Source organism: Gavialis gangeticus, unplaced genomic scaffold (genome assembly GCF_001723915.1).
Source record: "Gavialis gangeticus isolate Ggan-Ray unplaced genomic scaffold, GavGan_comp1, whole genome shotgun sequence".
NCBI classification, from domain to species: domain Eukaryota; kingdom Metazoa; phylum Chordata; order Crocodylia; family Gavialidae; genus Gavialis; species Gavialis gangeticus.
In genome coordinates, this window is record NW_017729024.1 from 158,150,909 (window position 1) to 158,169,305 (window position 18,397).

Consider the following 18,397-nt stretch of genomic DNA (forward strand, 5'->3'; position numbering starts at 1 on the left):
GTGCGGCTAACCTTACTGACCGCTTCCTCACATTGGCGACTCACGTTCATGCTGGAGTCAACAATGACTTATATTTATGATCAGGTCACAAAATCCCTGAACAAGGGTGTCGGGGTGGATGCTGTCTTCCTAGATTTTAAGAAGGCCTTTGGCACGGTTTCCCACCATGTTAAAAAAAAAAAACAAAAAACTAATACTAATTAATATAATACTAAACAGATATCTCACAATATGAGCTTTTTTAATAAGTGTTTCTCTGTGGATGTTTCTGTTACCAGAATAGTCATTACAGAATGAGAAACGAGTAATCTGAACAATGAATTTTAGTCATCAAAATTGCATCTTTTCCAGAAGACCATGATATAGCTATAAAGATTCCTTAGCAGTCGATATTTTAAACACAATTTCTAAGCAATAGCCCTTTGAAACTAATGGAAATATTTTTTAATATATAATTTTCACCCCTTTTTTTTTTCTTTTATGTTTTCATTTCAATAATAAAAGGTTAGTTTCAGAAATGTTCCTTACCAGTTTTACTATTTCTTATACACTGGCATTCAAATAGCATAGTAATATGTGAATTGAAAAACCTTCAGGGAAATATATAGAAACTATTGACAGTAGCCCACTAAATATTTCTGTTAGTAACTTTGCAAAAGCTTTATTTATAAATCTGTATCTAAAACGCTTTATTTATAAAGAACCAGAATTGTTCTGAAATTTGCTTTGTGTACTTTTAATGGCAACTATTTAAGGGCTGTAAATTTTTCCTTGAACTGGGGATTGCAGTTAAGTTTTTACAAAGCATCTGGTTTATGATCCCAAATTGTCAGTGTCTAAATTGTTGTCCCTTTTATTTTTGCTTAATGTTTTCAGCATTCTTTTTCTGAAAATATTCATCAATCACAAGTGAATAAAACAAATGCTTTTCACCTAAGGGTACACCACAAAACCAGAATAGGTCACGTGGGGCATAGTAAATGTGCTTAATATTTCTTTTCTAAAGGTGTGAACTTCTAACACTAAAACATATATTTTTAAAAATCTTAACTTGATAGTTGTGCCATTCCGTGCAAATGGATTGTCATCATATATTTAAAACAGACTTGATCTGATTTATCCAGACCGAAAAAATGGTAAAAGAAGCCATAAAGTTTTATAAATGAAACCCAGCATCTGATGACTTCTAAAGCATAGAAATGTAAAAAAAGTCTCGCCTTGTCTGAAATAAAAGCTTGCATTTTTGTAAATAAGATGCAATGAAGCATTGTATGAGAAGATTTCTTATCTTCGCTGAATCATTTTTCAGCTTTGTCCTTGGATGGTTCTAGTTCTTTGTTTATTAGATCAAGCTTACTTTCTATCAAGATTACAATCATTGCTTCCTCACCATTTAGTCTTCTGGTCCTTCTAGTACCTGTATTGATTGTTTTGCAAGTGTAGTGCCTCTATTTGATGTTGTTTGTACCAAATTTTGATCAAAATCCTCATGCTCCATGTATATTTCAACCTACTCTGAACAGTTCAGTAGAAGTGAAGAGACAGTTTGGGCCAGCTCTTCCACAGGAATATTTTGAAGTCAGTGAATCTGTGATGGTTTATACAAGCAAAGCATCTTGTTTCGGGTTTAAGAGAGTATCCTTAACAGTCTTGAAGCATCCTTTCTCTCCTTTTTTTTTTCAAATCTGAGGAGGCCCACTTAAATCTGCAAGGAGGCCCATGGTACCCAACTTGGTTTTAAGAATTTGTAGGTTCCACTTCTTTCTTAGTCATGGTTAAATGATGTGTGTACCAGAGAATCAAAGGTGTCAGAGTCGGATATTTTCATTAATCTTTTAGATCATTTTTTTAAATTTGTTCCATCATCCTCATTTTGAAGATTTTTCTGTTTTGTGGTTTTTTTCCTTTGCCACTTCAGTGATAACATTCTGGTGTTCTTATGCTCATATACATCATCAATACCATTTAATATAAAAGATATTTTTCCCTGTACCCTGCTAGCCTTTAGTAGATGACTTTTTTCTGTTGTCTGACTAAACAGCCTTCTTTGTTTAGCATTGGTTCTTTTAGTTCTTTAACACTTTATTTGTTTGTAATTGTAGGCTGAGGCTGGCTGGTTTAGTCAACGGTGTAGGAAGATCAATCATTCGAAGAGCTCCCTCTCTTTTCTTATTCCTTCGTTGCTGCAGTTCACGTTCTCAGAAGATGGTAGGTGATAAAATATGAACAGCTTGGAAATTGATGCAGATGTTTAAAATACTGTATTTACATGATTCTAAGACAAGGTGGAGGTTTCTCCATTTAACATGGTGGGGGGAAGTACTTCATCTTAGAATCAAGTACAGTGATGGAAGGAGACGGGGTGAACAGACAGCTGCTGTGGCCCAGGATTCAGCCCCTACCTGGGGCTGGGGTTCATAGCCTCAGCTCCTGCCTGTCCCCCCCTCCACTGCTGCCTCTGCATGCCACCATCTACCCTCTACAGCCTTGTCCCCACACCATCATGTTCCCTCCAGCCCATGCAGCCTCTGCTTCCCTGCCTGTCCCCTTTCCTTCCTACCCACCCCCTTTCCCTTACTCTGCACAGCAGGCTCTGTCCATGTTGCAGTCTGGGGCATTGCTCTGTGCCCCAGGCTGCAGGATGGATGGTGCCTGTGGGAGCAGAGCAAGGGTAGATAACAGGGCAAAGTAGAGAGCAGAGACTGGTGGGTGGGAAGAGGGAGGAGAACCAAGGCTGGGGAGGGGGAGTAGAAAGGGAAGAGGGGCCCAAGACTTCTGTGGCGGACAGGCCCAAGCAGGGGGCAAGTTGCTTGACCACCCAACCTACTCCTTGCATTGCCTGCCTCCTCTCAGCAGTCAGGAGAATGAATTAAAGATGATCCTCCAATAATTAGATTCTATAAATTGGAAATTATAACAAATTTATACATTTTCTATGGCACTTGAAATTCAGAGTAATTTTAGATCATGTAAATACAGTAATAACAGACCAATATTTTAGTACGTGGGTGCATTTACTTAAATTTAATGGAAGTTGCAACTGTTAAGCAATTCTGAAAATCAGGTTGTTTGTTTGGATGCCTAAATACAGATTTTGGTGTCAAATATGAAAAAGTTTGGCTTCTGTGATTGATGTGTCTGATTTATAGTACATCATTAGAAAGTTATATGCTGGGCTGATTTCCACACCTCCCCCCTTCACCCTTTTAGTTCCATTTCTTTGTATAGCAAATTTTAACTTGAGATTATTATACAAATATTTAAAATGCTTGTTTTGAGATGCATTGAACAATGGTAATTTTCAGTTTATTTTGTTGTAGTAAGGTCTTTTTTATGTTGCTGAGCAGGGACCCACTGTAAATGAGTTGACCAGCTCTCATAGGATCATCTGACAAAGTATGCTGGTGCCTACAAAAGCTTAAATCTGCCTCAGCCACTGAATCTCTAAGGTGCCACCTGATCCTAACATCTGCTTGACCTCAGGCTAACACAGCTAACCATCTCTACGCTCTGAAGAGTAATTCAGTCAAAATGCAGATCTGTCCATGTAAATCTTTAGTGCAGTAAAGGGTCTGTCTGAAGTAGTTTACAGGAAGTCTAGTCATAATTTCCACGTTCTTCCTTTTGCAGATCCCGTAGTTCAAATTGCTATTGACAACTCTCGAAACATCTTATACACCCGCTCAGAAAAAGGAGTAATACAGGTAGGAGGGCTTGTCCTCTTCAGAATCTCTTATTGGCAATGTAATTTTTATTGTCCCTATGTGAAAAATATGATACTTACCCGAAGCCAAGAAAACTTCTAATTCAAGCCAACACGCCCAATGTGTTATATTTGTTTGTAATTTTCAATGTAAATAATCTAATTATTGGAGGATTGTCTTAAATGTGTGTTGCCACTGCCCTTCCGCTACTGCTGTGGGGAAAGCAGCAGCTGGGGTACAAGTGGTGGGGAAAGCAGTGGGGGGAGTAAACAGCCTGACCCCACTGTTTGCTCCCTCCTCTACTTGCTCCCCACCTGCCTCCCTTTGCCACTGTCCTTGGCTGATCTGAGTGTGGGGGCAGCCGCAGATCTGCTCCTCCCCTGTTATCACAGGGAGCAGCTGTGTGGGGATCTTGACTCAACTGGAGACAGCAGTAGGAGGGTGCAGGGTTCCTCCTTCCACCACCTACTCTCTGCCTGCATCCTCTTCCCTGCCCTATCTTCTCTGCTGGCCAGGAGCAGGGACTGGAAGGAGGAGGCTGTGTGCAGCCACTTTCCCCAGCCAAGTCAGGCTTCCCATATAGCTGCCCCCTGCAGTGTGGAGCAGGAGCAGGTCAGGAATGGCTCTGCAGCTCCCCTGTGCCTGTGTCTGTTGGGGGCAGCAGCAGTTATTGCAGCACACAGTTTCCCCCTTCCAGCATCTGCTTCTAGCTAGCCAGGGAAGGTGGAGGGGATGGAAAGGGAGCAGGGCTGAAAGGAGAGCAGGTCAGGAGCAGCTCTGGGCTTCCCCCTGCACCTGGATCAGCTGGGGACATTGCCATTCTGCGTGGCTCTTGGCTGTAGCAGTCCCATACTTGATTCTAAGACAAGGCTCCATGTTGAGTGAAAGAAAACCTCATTTTGGAACAGAGTAAATCCAGTGTGTATATTCTGTCCTTTCTGTTGAGGACAGAGGAAGGCTCTTATCTAGAGCTGCTGATGTATGGGAACCTGAAGCTTTCAGAGAACTGAAAGAAGTCTACTGTGTGGTGAGGCAAAGTTATGTGAATTGATTAAATTATGAAACCTCTAAACAGTTTTTTGAAATTACAGGTTTATGATTTGGGCCAAGATGGTCAAGGAATGGCACGAGTTGCTTCTGTTTCTCAAAATGCTGTTGTTTCTGCTGCTGGAAATATAGCCAGGTAATATGAAGACTGTGATATGGAATGGTTCCTGGGAGGTCATGGGTTTTCTATGCATTTTATGGAACATTTTAATAGTGCTGTTTGTTTACTTGTTTGAATTATTTATTGCATGGTATCAGCTACAAGAAACTCCTTTTTTTTTAAGGACTATAGATCGTTCTGTTTTCAAGCCTATTGTTCAAATAGCAGTGATTGAAAATTCGGAATCCATAGATTGTCAGCTGTTGGCAGTCACACGTGCAGGTAAGAAATTATTACTGTTAATATTAATTATTAAGTATTAATAATCTCTCTATTGATAATATTACCTCCTATGCTAAGAAAACTGACAAATGAATATTTTGCAAGGCTATCTAGCTCAACAAAAATGAGTGAGAGTATTTAAATAACAACAGTCTTAACATGATCTTACGTTTTTCTATCATTTTACTTATTTAGAGCACTCACGCACCTTATAAAGATTGTCGTCATCACATAAATATTACCTCTATTTTACAGGTAAGGCCAGCAGTGAGGTGCCAGAAGTTACAGGGAGTTAATGACAGACAACAATTAGCATCATTTGGCCTGGAAAGTCAGTTCATTTAATGAAATAATGTCATAGGGGTTGCACAGAATTTCTTGCAAGTCTCAGAATTAAGTCTCCCGAGGCTTAATTGACTAACCTATAATCATTCACACTACAATCATTCACACCAATCCATTCGGATTCTTTTTCTGTCTTGCACAGGTGTACGACTGTATTTTAGTACATCCCCATTTAAGCATCCGGCAGCAAGGCCCTCCATGTTAACATTGATTCACGTTCGCTTGCCTCCAGGATTTTCAGCTTCTTCAAATGTAGAGAAGCCATCCAAAGTGCATAGAGCTCTTTACAGCAAGGGTAAGCAATGGAGTACAGTTTAAATGAGATCCATTCTTGAAGGCCTTTATAACTAGTAAAGCTACTGTAACTGCTGCTTACAGCAGACAGCTTGAGAGGATGGAAATGTTAAGGCCTATAAGTGAAATGTCCCTTCTGCCCACACAAATATACAACAACAAAAACAGATTTCACTTTTCAGCAGATCTGAGGATATCAACAGGTAGAAGAGGTATCCCAACAGATAGCAGAGGTATCCTAGATTAGACTTTCCATGCGGCTATCAGTAGCAATCCTATCTGTTTCACAGAGCAGTAGACTCATAGGTGCTAGGGTCAGAAGGCTCTTACCATGCAAGTGGTCCTTCTCTGGACCCTCTCAAGTCTATCAAGATCCTTTTTGAACTACGGCACCCAAAACGGGAGGCAGTACCCAACTGCGGTCTGACCAATGCCACATAGAGGGGAAGTGTTAGCTTTGCTGATGATTTCGTCACACTGATGACTCGTTCATCTTGGAGTCCACTATGACTCCGAGATCCCTTTCTGCTTCTGTGCTGCTGAGAGGGTCATTTCCCAGCCAGTAAGTGTGCTGGACATTTTTGCGTCCTAGGTGCAGCACTCTGCATTTGTCCTTGTTGTACTGCATCCTTTTGTGTACTGCCCACTTTTCTAACCTGTCCAGGTCTGCCTGCAGTCATTCTCTACTGTCCGGAGTGTACACTTCACCCCACAATTTAGTATTGTCCACAAACCTGGACAGAGTACACTTCACACTCACATCCAAGTCACTGATGAAGATATTGAACAGTACAGGTCCAAGGACCGAACCCTGCAGGACCGCACTACCCTGCAGGACCGCACTACCCACATCCTTCCAGGTCGATACTGACCCATCTACTACCACTCTGTGGATGCAACCGCTTAGCCAATTTGCCACCCACTGGACTGTGTAAATATCTATATCACAGGTGGTCCCCAAAATGATTTCAGTGAAAATTTAGTCTCATTTTCTTTTTTCTTGATACTTTAGTTAACTTTTTTTCAGTTTAAGGCTTTACTCCATAGTTTATAGCTTTAGGGCCACATCAACGTACATGGTAGTGAAATGTAGTTAGTCATGTTAGTCTGAAGTCAAGTAGAAGTCAGGGTAGATTTACACCTTATTGACTAACCAAAGTAGATAAATATCTACGTATGTGTATATATCATAATGTTACATTTACTCTGGTTAGTCTGTAATGTGTAAATCCACCCTGACTTATACATGTAGGTCTTCTTTTTAGGGGAAGTGAAGAGTGAAGACAAAATTGATCCAGTGCAAGATTGTATCGTTTTTGAGCCCGGATAACAAACAGTTATTGTTAACCTATCATTAAAAATATAAATGCAAGTACGTATGGATGGACCTGTGGATATTGTCTGAAAATTATACAGGCAGTCCTTGAACTTGCAACACAATTGCGTCCTGAAAACCGTGTCTTAAGTCGAAAAGTTGTAACTCGGAATCAATTTTCCCATAGAAAACAACGTTATAAATGGGGGATTGGTTCCTGAACCAAGGTCCGATACCCTGTTTTCACCAAAAATAACCCAGAATTTTGTGCTTAATCAATTATAGATGAATAATATAGCTGCATTAATGTATTTATATTGTAAATAGCAATCATATTGATTTGGAAGGACTTCTTTGAGGTGACTTTGCTCGATTTTTTTGAAGGGTTGTTGGCTGGAGTCTTCTCAGGAGTCTTGGCTGCAGGTTTTTCTGGAGTCTTGTCTGCTTTCTTAAAAAAAGTGTCCAAGGAAGTTTGGACACATGTTCTCCAGGGAGATGGGCAACACAGCTAACTTGTTCGCTGGTGTGGCGTGGTGTCAGATCAAGTGTTGTAAAGTCAAAACTGACATCAGAAAGTTGAAATGGTGTCAATTTATAAACCTTGTAAGTGTGAAGCATTATAACTCAAAAGGTTGTAAGTCAAGGACTGCCTGTACATGTAAATAAGCTGTGGCTTGATTCCTGATGTGGAAGGGCCTTGGTGTTGTGGAACTGCACCCATCTTGCAAGCACATCAGAGCAATACATATATTGTTTTATCAACTATCTCCTCCTCGATAACTAAAATTACCTTTGTTATCACCCTCTGAATGCATCAGTCCACATTCTTGACATTACCCTTGTGGTAGAATGATGAATCTGTTTTAAGGAACAGCTTTCAATATTCATCACATTGGCTTTATAACTATAGTGCATATATCTATAGCGCATGTCAAAATATAGTACAAAAAGGATATAACAAGCTGCTCAATCAAAAGAACAGTGACATCAAATATAAGTCAAAATGATGGCCCTAAGATATTTAAGTTTATAAACTTAATAGGTTGTTTCTTCTTACAATGTTATTCACATTGTAAGATTAATAAAGGGAGCTGTACAAGAGACTTATTTTGGACATAAAAATATTTTTAGCAATAGTTTATTTGATATAAAGACCCTACTGCAAGCAGAAACTTACATTGTACCATTTTGTCAGGTGTCTTACTGATGGCAGCTTCTGAAAATGAGGATAATGATATCTTGTGGTGCATCAATCATGATTCTTTCCCTTTTCAAAAGGCTATGATGGAAACGCAGGTAGGAAGCACTGTATTTTAAATTATGTGATTTTTTTTTTTTGATGGAATACAGTTTAAATTATTAATTAAATATTTAGGTTCCAAGATCATTTTTAAGTTAATTTATGGAAGAGCATAGCTTAAGCAAAATTCCTGTGATTGTTTATTGAATAAATATTTATTAAGCTACCAAACAGTATATTAACAAATGTAATTTTGGTAGGTATTTCTGGCAGTTGGACCTGCTGCTTTAGTGTGATATCTGCCAAGTTGGAACTCAGCTAGATGCAAATAAGGGTTGTTTGAATCACCTTGACCATTAGAAATCTTTGAAAGTGTTCTCTGGTTCATATTCCAGTGGTGGCTGCAATGTGCTGGGCATACTTCACAAATGCAGGAAGCCACAGTTCCTGTTACAAAGTGTTTTTAATCTACGAGGAGCAACTGGAAGGGTGGGACAGAGGGTTTAGTCAAAACAAGGATAAACCATACCTTGCAAACACACATCAGCTGTCTGAAGTGTCTGCTCATACTCCTCTTATTTGGCCGATTCCTTATTTGTGTGCCAGAAAAAGTGGGTCTTTAGGATGGATTTAAAGGAGGGAGCTGCTTTATAGGATCAGTTCAGTTAGGCTGTTCTACATAGAGGGCTCAGCATTGGGAAGTTTTCTTGATTATTGTTGAAGCGGACAAGTAAAACTGGTAATATCCAAAGGTAATATTGAAAAAACAAAATCGGGGACAAGGCGAGCAAGATAAAACCAAAAAGAAAACAAGGAAGTGGTTAACTTTAAAGTCTTATGTAAAATCAGGTTGGGGCTGATTTTTTTTTTTTTAAGTTGGTTTTACAAGTGTTGTAAAGATATCTTGCCCCTCTTCCTTTTCTCCGAAAGATCTTTTTACAGTAGAAGCATCAGGTCCTTGTTACCCTCTGCTTACAACAACTTTTTGGCCAGTTTGGTGCAGGGGACTGGTATGTCATGCAAACTTGTACCTGAACTGCAGTTCTCCCCTTATTTTTCATTCTTGAAACATTGGGTATAAACAGATGTTTCCAAATGAAGCAAATCAACTGTGGCTGGATGTGTCCTCCCAAAGCAGAGCCATTTCATTGGGCAAAACATACATCACCCATTGGCCTTTATTGGGCAGGGGCGCAATCCTGCAGGGGCGTGCTTTAGTGATTACCCATAGTGTGTCTTTGTAAGTGAGAAAACATGGTTTTCCCCACTTAAAGCTGTGCTTCAAGGAATCTCTGAGGCACATCTCTATAAGTGGGGAAAGCAGGATTCTTCTTGTCACTTTCCTTGTGTCTGTTTCTTCTCTGCAGTGTGTGAAATTCATGATTACATAGCTTCTGTGGAGGTGCTCTGTGGTTTGGTGTTTTAGAACAGTGATTCTCAACCTTTTTTGTACCAGGAACATCATAAGTGGTCAGTCCTGACCCACAGCCCCTGGCCTTGACGATGCCCCTCATTCCCAAGCCCCGTTCCCCTGCCACTCTGGGCCATTCTGGTGCCCCTGCCCCCTCTAGCCCAGCTGGAGGGGGCCCCAACTGCTGTCCAGCTTTAGCTGGAGCATGGTGGCTGCGGTGGCTCTGGCTCATGCGAGCAGCAGCGAAGCGAGTCCAGCCCCAGCACAGGCTGGAGAGAGGAGGGGAGGCCTGTGGCACGTCCCTGCCCTGGGCTGGGGCTCCTGCTCTGTGCCAGGCATCCTGGTCGTGTCCCCACCCTCCCCCCAAGCCTCGCCCCGGCGCTTCTCCCCTGTGAGTACGGGCACCAGCCCCAGTGCCGCTGGCCCAGCCATGCAGCTCCCTACTACCCCCTTTCCCCATTGGAGGGACAGGCACCTTCCGCCTGCACCCCCTCCCTGATGCAGCCCCGGTATCCCCAGTGCCAGCAGGCACCCCCACCCCTTGTCCCCCCTCCAATACACACACCTGGACAGTCCCCAAGCAAGCCCTGGACCTGCTCCCACAACCCTGTTTGGCTGCATACCGGCCATATGCGCAGACACACATATGCTTATTGCCCCAAGTAGCTCCTTGCAGGCTGGAAGACCCTAATCAATTTGTATCTATAAATACTGACCAGACATTCCCTGCCCTAGAGCAATTTGCTTTTACGTTAATTTTAGGCAGCTGTTTATTTTAGAGAATTCTAGTTGTTCAATTTCTGTCCCATGTGGTTTTAAATGATTTGTAAGATATTACCATAGATTTACAAAATGCATTCTGTATCAGACTTCTGACCAAGTTCATCTCTCATTCAGATGACCACGCGTGTTGATGGGCATTCGTGGGCTCTTTCTTCCATCGATGAGTTTAAGGTTCAAAAGATTATAACACCACTAAATAAAGACATTATCCCCATAACTGATTCACCTGTTGTTGTACAACAGCATATGCTGCCACCAAAGAAATTTGTCCTGCTGTCAGCCCAGGTGTGTATTACAGTGTTTGGAAATTAGAAAAGAAACATAAATGTAAAGTTTAATGAGCAGCCCAGTCCTACTAATGGTTAGTCATGTGAGTAATTGTGTAGGATTGTGACAAATAATGAAGGTGGGGTGAAGGGAACAATGTTAGGAGCCATTTGCCAATTCCATTAACAGACTCAGTGTTCTAGGGCCAGATTGTCTTGAGAAGCTGATCCCATCACAACACAACACTTACATAGAGAATGTACAGATACATGCTTTGCACATGCTATAGAATTGCTGCAGAATTTTAAGGACTGGGCTATTATAACTCAGGGCTTGCAGCACCTAGTCTAAGTAAGTGTAGCTGCACTAAAAACAAAGCTTGAGCTGCACAGGGCATTCTGATTAGCAGGTGAAATTTCTGCTAACCAAGACTTTAGCTTGTAGCTGTCCTGTGATATGCATTTCTACATGACAGCTTTTGCAGAACCCTCCAGCCCATAGAATACTAGGGTTGGAAGGGACCTCAGCAGGTCATCTAGTCCAACTGCCTGCTCAAAGCAGGACCATCCAACTATATCATCCCAGCTAAGGCTTTGTCTATCTGGTCTTAAAAACCTCTATGGATGCAGATTCCACAGCCTTTCTGGATAACCTGTTCCAGTGCCCTCTACCCTCTAGAGAGAAAGTGTTTTTAATATCTAATCTTAACATCCCTTGCTGCAACTTGAGACCATTGCTCCTTGTACTGTCATCTGCCACCACTGAGAACAGTCTAGCTCCATCCTCTTCGGAACCCCCCTTTCGGTAGTTGAAGGCTGCTATTAAATCCCCCCTCAGTCTTTTCTTCTCTAGACTAAATAAGCCCAGTTCCCTCAGCCTCTCATCAGAAGTTGCATGCCCCAGCCCTCTTGCCATTATTGTTACCCTCCAATGAACTATCTCCAATTGGCTCACGTCCTTTCTGTAGTGCAAGGCCCAAAACTGAACACGGTACTCCAAATGTGGCCTCACCAGTGCCGAATAGAGAGGGAGAATCACTTCCCTTGCTCTGCTGGCAGTGCTCCTACTAATGCAGTCCAGTAGGCCATTAGCCTTCATGGCAACGTGAACACGCTGTTGGCTTGTATTCAGGTTATTGTCCACTGTAACTCCCAGGTCCTTTTCTGCAGAACTGCTGCCCAGCCAGTCAGTCCCCAGCCTGTACTGATGCGTGGGATTCTTCCATCTGAAGTGCAGGACTTTGCACTTGTCCTTACTGAATTTTATGAAATGTTTGATTCAATCCTACAATTTGTCTAGGTTTCTCTAAATCCTAGCCATATTCAGTGTATCTACTTTTCCCCCCAGCTTGGTGTCATCTGCAAATTTGCTGAGGGTGCATTTCATCCCATCTTCCAAATTTGTTAACGAAGACATTGAACAAAACTGGCCCCAGGACTGATCCCTAGGGCACTCTACTTGATACCGGCTGCCAACTAGACATAGAGCCATTGATTACTACCATTCAAGCTTGACCATTCAGCCAATTTTCTATCCACCTTAGAGTCCATTCATCCAACCCATACTTCCTTAGCTTGCTGGCGAGAATGTTGTGGTAGACTATATCAAAAGCCTTGCTAAAGTCAAGCTATAACACATCCACTGGTCTCCCAGTATCCATGAAGCCAGTCATTTCATCATAGAAGGCAATCAGGTTGATCAGGCATGACTTGTCCCTAGTTAATCCATGCTGACTGTTCCTAATCACCTTCTCCTCCAAGAGCTTACAAATGGATTCTTTGAGGATCTGCTCCATGATTTTTCCAGGGACTGAGGTGAGGATGACTGGTCTGTAGTTCTCCAGATCTTCCTCCTTCCCTTTCTTAAAGATGGGAACTGTACTTGCCCTTTTCCAGTCATCCAGGAACTCTCCCGATTGCCACAAGTTTTCAAAGATAATGGCCCTTCACTGCAATCACATTGGCTAACTTCCTCAGCAAGCTTAGGTCCATTGTGTTCAGCCCCATGGACTTATACCCATCCAGCTTTTCTAAGTAGTCCCTAACCTGTTCTTCTACTGTTCACCTCCTCAAACTGCTGTGAGATGCAGTAGCCTGTGAAGACTAAGGTTAAAAAAAAGCACTGAGTACTTCAGCCTTTTCTGTATCACTAGGTTGGTCCATCAGTAACGGACCCACAGTTTTCCTTATCTTCCTCTTGTTGCTGATGTGCTTGTAGAAACCCTTCATGTTACCCTTCACATCCCGTGCTAGCAGCTAGTTGTCCCCCATGAGAACCAGGGCCTGTGATGGGGGAAACTTCGGCTAGCTGTTTGAAGAAAGCCTCATCTATCACTTCCTCCTTGTCCACTGGTCCATAGCAGACTGCCACCACAACATCACCCTTGTTGCTCTCCCTCTGACCCTAACCCAGAGACTTTCAATAAGTCTTATCTCCAGTTTCATACTGGAGCTCTGAGTATGTTCTTCTGCTACTGATCAGTTTACACCCATCCATGACAGTACTCCAGTCATGCGAACTATTCCACAAATTCTCAGTTATTCCAAATATATCATAGTTCTGTGTCTGCAAGAACTTCCAGTTCTCCCTGTTACCCAGGCTCCGCATATTCGTGTACAGACACCTGAGGTAACTAGCCGATTTGTCCTACTTTCTCAGGGAGATTGAGAAGGCCTCCCGTGCTTGTTAGTTCTTTGAACCTATGCAGCCTTACACGGGCAGGGGGAGAGAAGATATAAGCTTAAAGCACCTACTGTTGCTTTAGTTCAGTCTGGAACCCATGCACTTTGCAGTGAAGTTGTAGGCAAGGTTATTTGAGCACATATTTTCTTCCTGTCCTTTCTTACCGTTTCCCTGAAGGAAAATATCTCCTGTAATTGCTACAGTTGACTGAGAAAGAATCCTAGAGTATCTCGGAGTGGAGATGTTCAGAAATAGTGGGACACATGCAGCCAAGAGCACAAGCAGTGAGGAAAGAGAGTATATTTTCACTGAAAACTGTGGGGTGTAGAAGAATGTCCAAGCTAGCTTTGCTAGCAGTTTAGCCACACAACCCAGAACTCAGTGAAGTTAATATAACCCTGCTGCTTTTGAGCAACAGATTTTTGTGGGTGGATGGGACTTCAGTTATAAACAACACTCAAGTTGTACTTTATGCTAACACTGTAATGAATGCAAGCCCCTGGTGTGTTAAGGATGAGTGTATTGGATATCTGTCAGTTTAAAAGTAGAATATATTTTTGTTTCAAACTTTGGATTGTTTTATTTTTCTCTAGGGGAGCTTTATGTTTCACAAACTCAGACCTGTAGATCAACTACGACATCTCCTTGTTAGCAATGTCAGTGGTGATGGAGAAGAAATTGAAAGGTTTTTCAAGTTGCATCAGGTAGGACTCTTTATCTTACCATGAAAAGCAAGCATGTATTCAGTGCAAGTGTAATCACATACCTGAGTCTGTCCATTGCGTAAGTGTGGCTGTTCTTTTGACTACAGGAATGTTAATTGTCATTTAACTTTAGGCCTGTGCGAATAGGGAAGTAGTTGATTTGGATTCGGATTCAGCCAATTCAGAGGACAATGATTCAATTCAGATCACTGTCCTAAATTGATTTGGTCAAATCAGCTTTGTAAGATTCGGTGGTGATTTACAGATTTGGTGATTCAGATCGGCCAGAGAGAGGCAGGCACAGCCAAGCAGCTTCTCCGGCTGTGCCTGCCTTTCCCCAGGCGGGAGGAGCCACAAGAGAAGCCCCCATGACTGCCCTGCCTGGCCTCAGCCTCATGGCACTTTAAGAAATAAAAATGAAAAAAGAGAGCCCCATGCTTACTGGCTGCAGCAGGGGCTGTGGGGGCTCTGGAGTCTTCTGACAGAGGTCCCTCTGTGTATACCCCAGTCCCTGATCACGCCCCCACCTGGCCCTGCCCCTATGGCCCCCTCACTTGGCCCCAGCAGTCTGGGAATCAAAAAAAAGAAAAAGCCCTGCACTCACCAGCTGCGGTGATTGGGGCCTCTGGGTGCTCATAGCAGAGCCCCCTCTGCGCAGTGCAGGGCAATGAGGGGCAGCAGGAATTGCCCCCACCTGGCACCCACGTGGCAGCTGCCCCATGTAATGGCACCACACACTGTCTGGGAGCTGGGGCTGAGTGGTGCTGGGCTCCAGCTGATGCATGGAGCTGCCCCAACTCTCAGACAGCATGCAGCTCCTGCTGAGCTGTGCTGCACCCATGCCATGAGGCAGTTGTCATGCAGGTGCCAAGCAGAATGGGGATGATCCTGCTGCCCCCCACTGCCTCACACTGCTAGGGGGCGGGGAGGAGGGCTCTGCCACAAGCTCCCAGAGGCCCCAATTGCTGCTGCTGCAGCTGGTGAGTGCAGGGGTTGTGGTTTTGGGTTTTGTTTTGTTTCAGTTGGGGGCGGGGGGGGAGTTGTGGTTTTTTTTGAAGTGCCAGGGAGGCAGGGCAGCCATGGGGGCTTCTCTTGCAGCTCTTCTAGTTATGCCTGCCTCTGCCCCGGTGGTGGGGAGCTGTGGGAGCTATTCCCTGCTGCTGCTGCTTGCCCAGCTGGTGCAGGTGGGGGTGCAATGCAGGTGCGGCTCGGTCTGGGCGGTGACAGGGCAGAGCCCCTGCTGCCAGTGCTACCATACCTGCATCAGCGCAGGGAGCAGGGGGCTCTGCCCTGCTGCCTCTTGCCAGCTGGTGCGGGAGGGCATGGGATGTGGGTGCAGCAGTACTGGGAGCTGGTGCTCTGCCCTGCTGCCACTTGCCCCCTTCTGCCTGGAGCGAGCCATGCCCGCATCTCACCCCCTTGCCCTGCATGAGCCCCCACTTCCAGTGCTGCCACACCCACATCCCATGCCCCACCCCGTCCTTCTCCCCGAGTAGTGTGCCCCCCTGCCTTAGTTGGGCAACTTGTCCCAGCCCCAATCCCCCCCTTCCCCATGCTCCTTCCCTCTCCCACCCCCAACAGACTTACCAGCTGGAGGCAGCTGTCAGCTGCCTATTTAGTCTATGGTCGAATCTCCCAATCAACTGAATCTTTTCCAAATCAATTTGGATGCTTCGAATCGATTCAGAGCTTTTACTTGGTCTTCTGATTCAATTTGGATTTAGAGATTTGGTCCCCGAATAGGGCCAGATCTCCTCCGAATTGAATCAGCTACCAAAGCTTCATGCAGCCCTTTTTAACTTGTGTATCTGACTGCTTGTATGGCACTCCCTGCCACATCATCTGAGGATCTAAAAAAAAATGTCCATCTTGCCAAGAGCTGGAGCTACAGTGTTTAGGCCAACCGAATGCTGCTTTATTTGTTGGGCAAACAAGGTAGAGTAATAAGAGAAGATAATTAACCATATTTATAAGGTCCAGAAATGGAAGTCTAATATTGTTTTCCCTATGATTGTTTCCTTTAAATGACAAACATGGAACTATGACGGGAATTTGGAATGCACTACTTATTTTAGAAGGTGAACTTAGGAGGGAAGGGGTATTGTTATCCTAGGAGTTCAGTTTTTCAGAGAAAAACTGGTTGCTTCAGCAGCTGCAAATACATAGAATCCACAATTTTTTTATTAGAATGTATGTAATGAACAAGCTAGAAATAGAAATGTATGATTGTTATATTTGCACACAGGCTCACTTAGTCCTTAATTTTATATTTCATGGTATAACTCAGGGGTCGGCAATATTTTCGGGCAGAGTGCCGAAAATACCTGCATCCTTGACTTATAAGGTGTTGGTGGCAGAAGGCAAGGGAGCCACAAGGGGCCCGATCCTTGTGGCAGTGCAGCCCTAACCTCTTCCCCACCATCTGCCTCCAAGGCCCACATGCCAAGCAAAATGCCTTCACGTGCCAGGTTCTGGCACCCATGCTAGAGGTTGCAAACTCCTGGTATAACTAATATTAAATTTCAGTAGGATTTAATGAGAATTAAGGTAAGATGTTTTTAGTGATCTATTTAATCTTTTGTCTTTAATATGTATGAAGGGTAAATATTTAAATTATACAGATTTCTCTTACCCATACCTGTAAAGCAGTTTCCATACATTTCACCTACCAGTTCTTGTTGTTTAGGCTTGAAAGAATGAAGAATATGTGGTAAGCTTTCATGGATCAGTTTACCCGCTACAGCAGGATCTCTTTTTGTGCTTGACTCTTCTTAATTAAAAAACTTTCTTTCCTTGCTGTTGAACTGAAAAGAGGCAAAAGGAGCCTTGACTATTTTGTGAGGAGGAAACATAATTTTTTAGTAATGTGGTCTAAATCATCACACTGATAGAAAGCATTATTGTCTCCAGGAAGACCAGGCCTGTGCTACTTGCCTTGTTCTTGCCTGCTCTACTGCTGCTTGTGATAGAGAAGTATCTGCCTGGGCTACCCGAGCCTTTTTCCGGTGAGTTTGTCAATTTGGGGACTGTCCTGGATTTTCACAAAAGCTGGGAAGGAATTATTTGAGTTCTTTTCTGTGCCTAAGTATTATCTTAAACTTATGTAAGCTGTTCAAGAAACTTGATAGCACATGTATTTGGAATGCAACCAGTATCTGTTTACCTATGTCTTATACACATAGGGAGTTAGTTCAAAATAATTATTCCTGATCTGTTTTCTGTGTGCATAGCCTGTTTCCAAATTATCTTAATTTTCTGCTGTAAATCCATATTCTGTCTTTAATTCTATTAATTTTCTGGTGTAGACTATCCCCTACTTAAAAATGAGTGCTAAACATTTTTTCTCTTGATTTTTTTTTTTTTTTTTTAAGTTATCAACCTTTGCATGACACCCAAACATGCTGTTACCTAACGATGTAGATCAAGAAATAAAAACAATTTGGAACAGTTTGTCTAATTCAGTTATTCTCAACCAGGGTATGATCCTTTCAGGGGTGCTACAGGGTGCCACAAAATGTTAGCGTTAGGTGAGTGTGTAAACCATGGTTCACAAGATAAACCAATAGATTTCAAGTAGAAATCCATAGTGTCAAAACCATTCTGACCTGTTGTCGCTTTCCTGTGTTCTTCACAACAGAATAATAATTACGCCATATTTTTGTTATATTAAAAAAAAATGAATGAAACCTAGGAACTGGCATTTTCCAGGGGGTGCCTTGACTCTAAAAAAGTTGAGAACACAGCTAATTTTTGTCTGTAATAACTAATCTGTTTGTTATCTAATTTGTCACAGAATCAAATACAGAATTATTACCCCACACTGAAATGCAGTCACAAACACTTTTGTTGGAAACATAAGTCACTGTTTCAGTTCCAAGAAACAAAAATTGTATTTATTTCTGGTTTAGCCCACTTCTAATGAAGTAAGGCCTCAAAACTGAATGGTCTATGTATGATATGCATAGAGATCAATTTTTGTCTACAAACTTTAGGTATGGTGGAGAAGCACAAATGAGATTTCCATCAGCTTTACCTCCTCCAAGCAATGTAGGACCTATCTTGGGCTCTCCGGTTTCTGGCAGTAAGTAGCATGTTGGTGATTTTTTTTTCCCTTAACTGTTGATGCATTTTCACAACTCCATGTATCTTCACTTCTCTTCAGTCCTCAGTGCATAGTTTTCATTCATTGTAGTGCTTCCATAACATTAGAATTGGTCTCCTCC

The 18,397-nt window shown here is 42.7% G+C and overlaps 1 protein-coding gene across 1 annotated transcript in view; it reads left to right on the forward strand.

The window, feature by feature from the left end:
- The window catches only part of NUP155 (nucleoporin 155), a 91,707-nt gene that overhangs the window by 36,149 nt on the left and 37,161 nt on the right, over positions 1–18,397 (forward strand). Inside the window, exons 7-16 of the mRNA XM_019517942.1 lie at positions 2,103–2,208; positions 3,631–3,704; positions 4,796–4,887; positions 5,036–5,133; positions 5,621–5,773; positions 8,283–8,383; positions 10,636–10,806; positions 14,064–14,174; positions 17,085–17,179; positions 18,167–18,255. Of these exons, the coding sequence (XP_019373487.1) occupies positions 2,103–2,208; positions 3,631–3,704; positions 4,796–4,887; positions 5,036–5,133; positions 5,621–5,773; positions 8,283–8,383; positions 10,636–10,806; positions 14,064–14,174; positions 17,085–17,179; positions 18,167–18,255 (1,090 nt within the window). The remainder of the gene's footprint in view (positions 1–2,102; positions 2,209–3,630; positions 3,705–4,795; positions 4,888–5,035; positions 5,134–5,620; positions 5,774–8,282; positions 8,384–10,635; positions 10,807–14,063; positions 14,175–17,084; positions 17,180–18,166; positions 18,256–18,397) is intronic.